This window comes from Trichechus manatus, unplaced genomic scaffold (assembly GCF_000243295.1).
Source record: "Trichechus manatus latirostris isolate Lorelei unplaced genomic scaffold, TriManLat1.0 scaffold00030, whole genome shotgun sequence".
NCBI lineage: Eukaryota > Metazoa > Chordata > Mammalia > Sirenia > Trichechidae > Trichechus > Trichechus manatus.
This window is the reverse complement of record NW_004443966.1, coordinates 10579913-10581527: the sequence shown is the minus strand read 5'-3', so window position 1 is coordinate 10581527 and position 1615 is coordinate 10579913. Positions and strand designations below refer to the sequence as shown.

General features: G+C 40.2%; 1 protein-coding gene across 2 annotated transcripts in view; it reads left to right on the top strand.

The window, feature by feature from the left end:
- Positions 1 to 1615, top strand: part of MTFMT (mitochondrial methionyl-tRNA formyltransferase) — a 20594-nt gene that overhangs the window by 15418 nt on the left and 3561 nt on the right. For both annotated transcript variants that reach the window (XM_023729722.1, XM_004374665.2), the window contains exons 7-8: positions 204 to 282; positions 1297 to 1379. In XM_023729722.1, the coding sequence (XP_023585490.1) occupies positions 204 to 282; positions 1297 to 1379 (162 nt within the window). The remainder of the gene's footprint in view (positions 1 to 203; positions 283 to 1296; positions 1380 to 1615) is intronic.

Genomic DNA, 1615 nt, shown 5'->3' with positions numbered 1-1615 from the left:
AATAACATTTGAGATCTAAATTCTAGAAACTAAGGCGGAGGGTCACATTTGTGTTTGGTCCTGTAAAATTTATAGACTGAGTTTCCAATTCCTCAGTAATTGGGAGAGAAGTCAGACCAGATTAACACAAAATAGTAGTTGAAAACAGTTTTTGGGTTGAGTATATTTCCTCCTTATATCTTCTTCTTTAATTTTATTTGCAGATTCCGTTGCAGACACTCTGGATGGATAATACCGTTAAACTTCTGGATCTGGTGGAAGTTAACAGTTCCATCCTTGCTGGTACTAGCCTTTGAATAGCTAACATGGAACACGTTTTCGCTATAGTCGGTTTGAAAATGAGCATGTTTTACTGTAGATCCCATTTATTAAAACTAAGGGTTGTTTTAGTTTGTTTCAGTTAGGTAATGATAATACTCAACATCCATTTGTTGGTTTAGTCCTTGCGGTGTTCATTCACAGGCATTTTCTGATTTCCTCAGGCGGAGCAGTGTACTATCCGTTTCAAGCTCTGTGACTTCCTACGTTAAGGTTTTCAGGGAGTGTACAATGACTTGGTTAATTTCTTTCTTCTGCATGTCATAATGAGAATCTCTTGGCAGCTCAGGGAGAATCTTAGACCCGCATGGAGCATTCAGGCTGGGCCAGCCACAGGTTCATTCTAAGACCCATTGGTACCCTCCCAACGTGGTGGTCTTAAGGAGTGTGAACCACAGAGGGAACTGGTCTAATTCAGCATTAGTCCTGGAGTTCTCCAGGAATCTGGGAATTTGGATGGATTTGTTTGGTCAAGGGTGGAAGGGCCAACTTAGAACCTAACCCTCCTGTGTATCTCTCCATTGGTGTATAGATATTTCTCCAAAATGGTCAAAACTTCTAGATTAAACATTTCAGACTGATCACTGGGAGACTGGTTAAGAGCTTCTTAGGTGTATGGAAAGCTTTCCTTTGGGTTCATGATGGTCACAGAGCACCTTGGCTTGGTCCTAAGTCTTGAATTACAAAGTCAGGGCATCCATTCCAAACCAAACCTAACCCGTTGCTGTCGAGCTGATTCCGACTCAGAGACCCTATAGGACAGAGTAGAACTGCCCCATAGGGTTTGCAGGGTGGATCTTGGATTTGGTTACCTTTTGGTTAGCAGCTAAGCTCTTAACCACTGTGCCACCAGGGCTCCAAGGCATCCGTAGATGTGTCTGCTGTTAGTACTGCCTCCCAGGATGTTTTTTGTTTTTTAAGAAGCATCGTGAAGTTGTATAATTATTTGTCTCTCTTACTATTATTTTTATTTTTTAGATCCAAAATTAACAGGACAGGCTGTTATTCCAGGATCACTAATGTACCATAAACAGTCACAAATGCTGCTGGTTTCTTGCAAGGTACATTTTCCTTTAGTTTTGCGTTGTCATACTTGCTTACTGAGTTTATAGTTTACATCTTTATCATTTTCTTGATTAGGACTTCAACCAACTGCCTGTTCATCAGATTGGGCCAGTAGACATTTTACTTTTCTTAAGAAATAGTAGAATTTCTAATGCAGATCAAAACTAAATGAGATATCATCTCACCCCAGCAAGGCTAGCATTGATCCAAAAAACACAAAATAATAAATGCT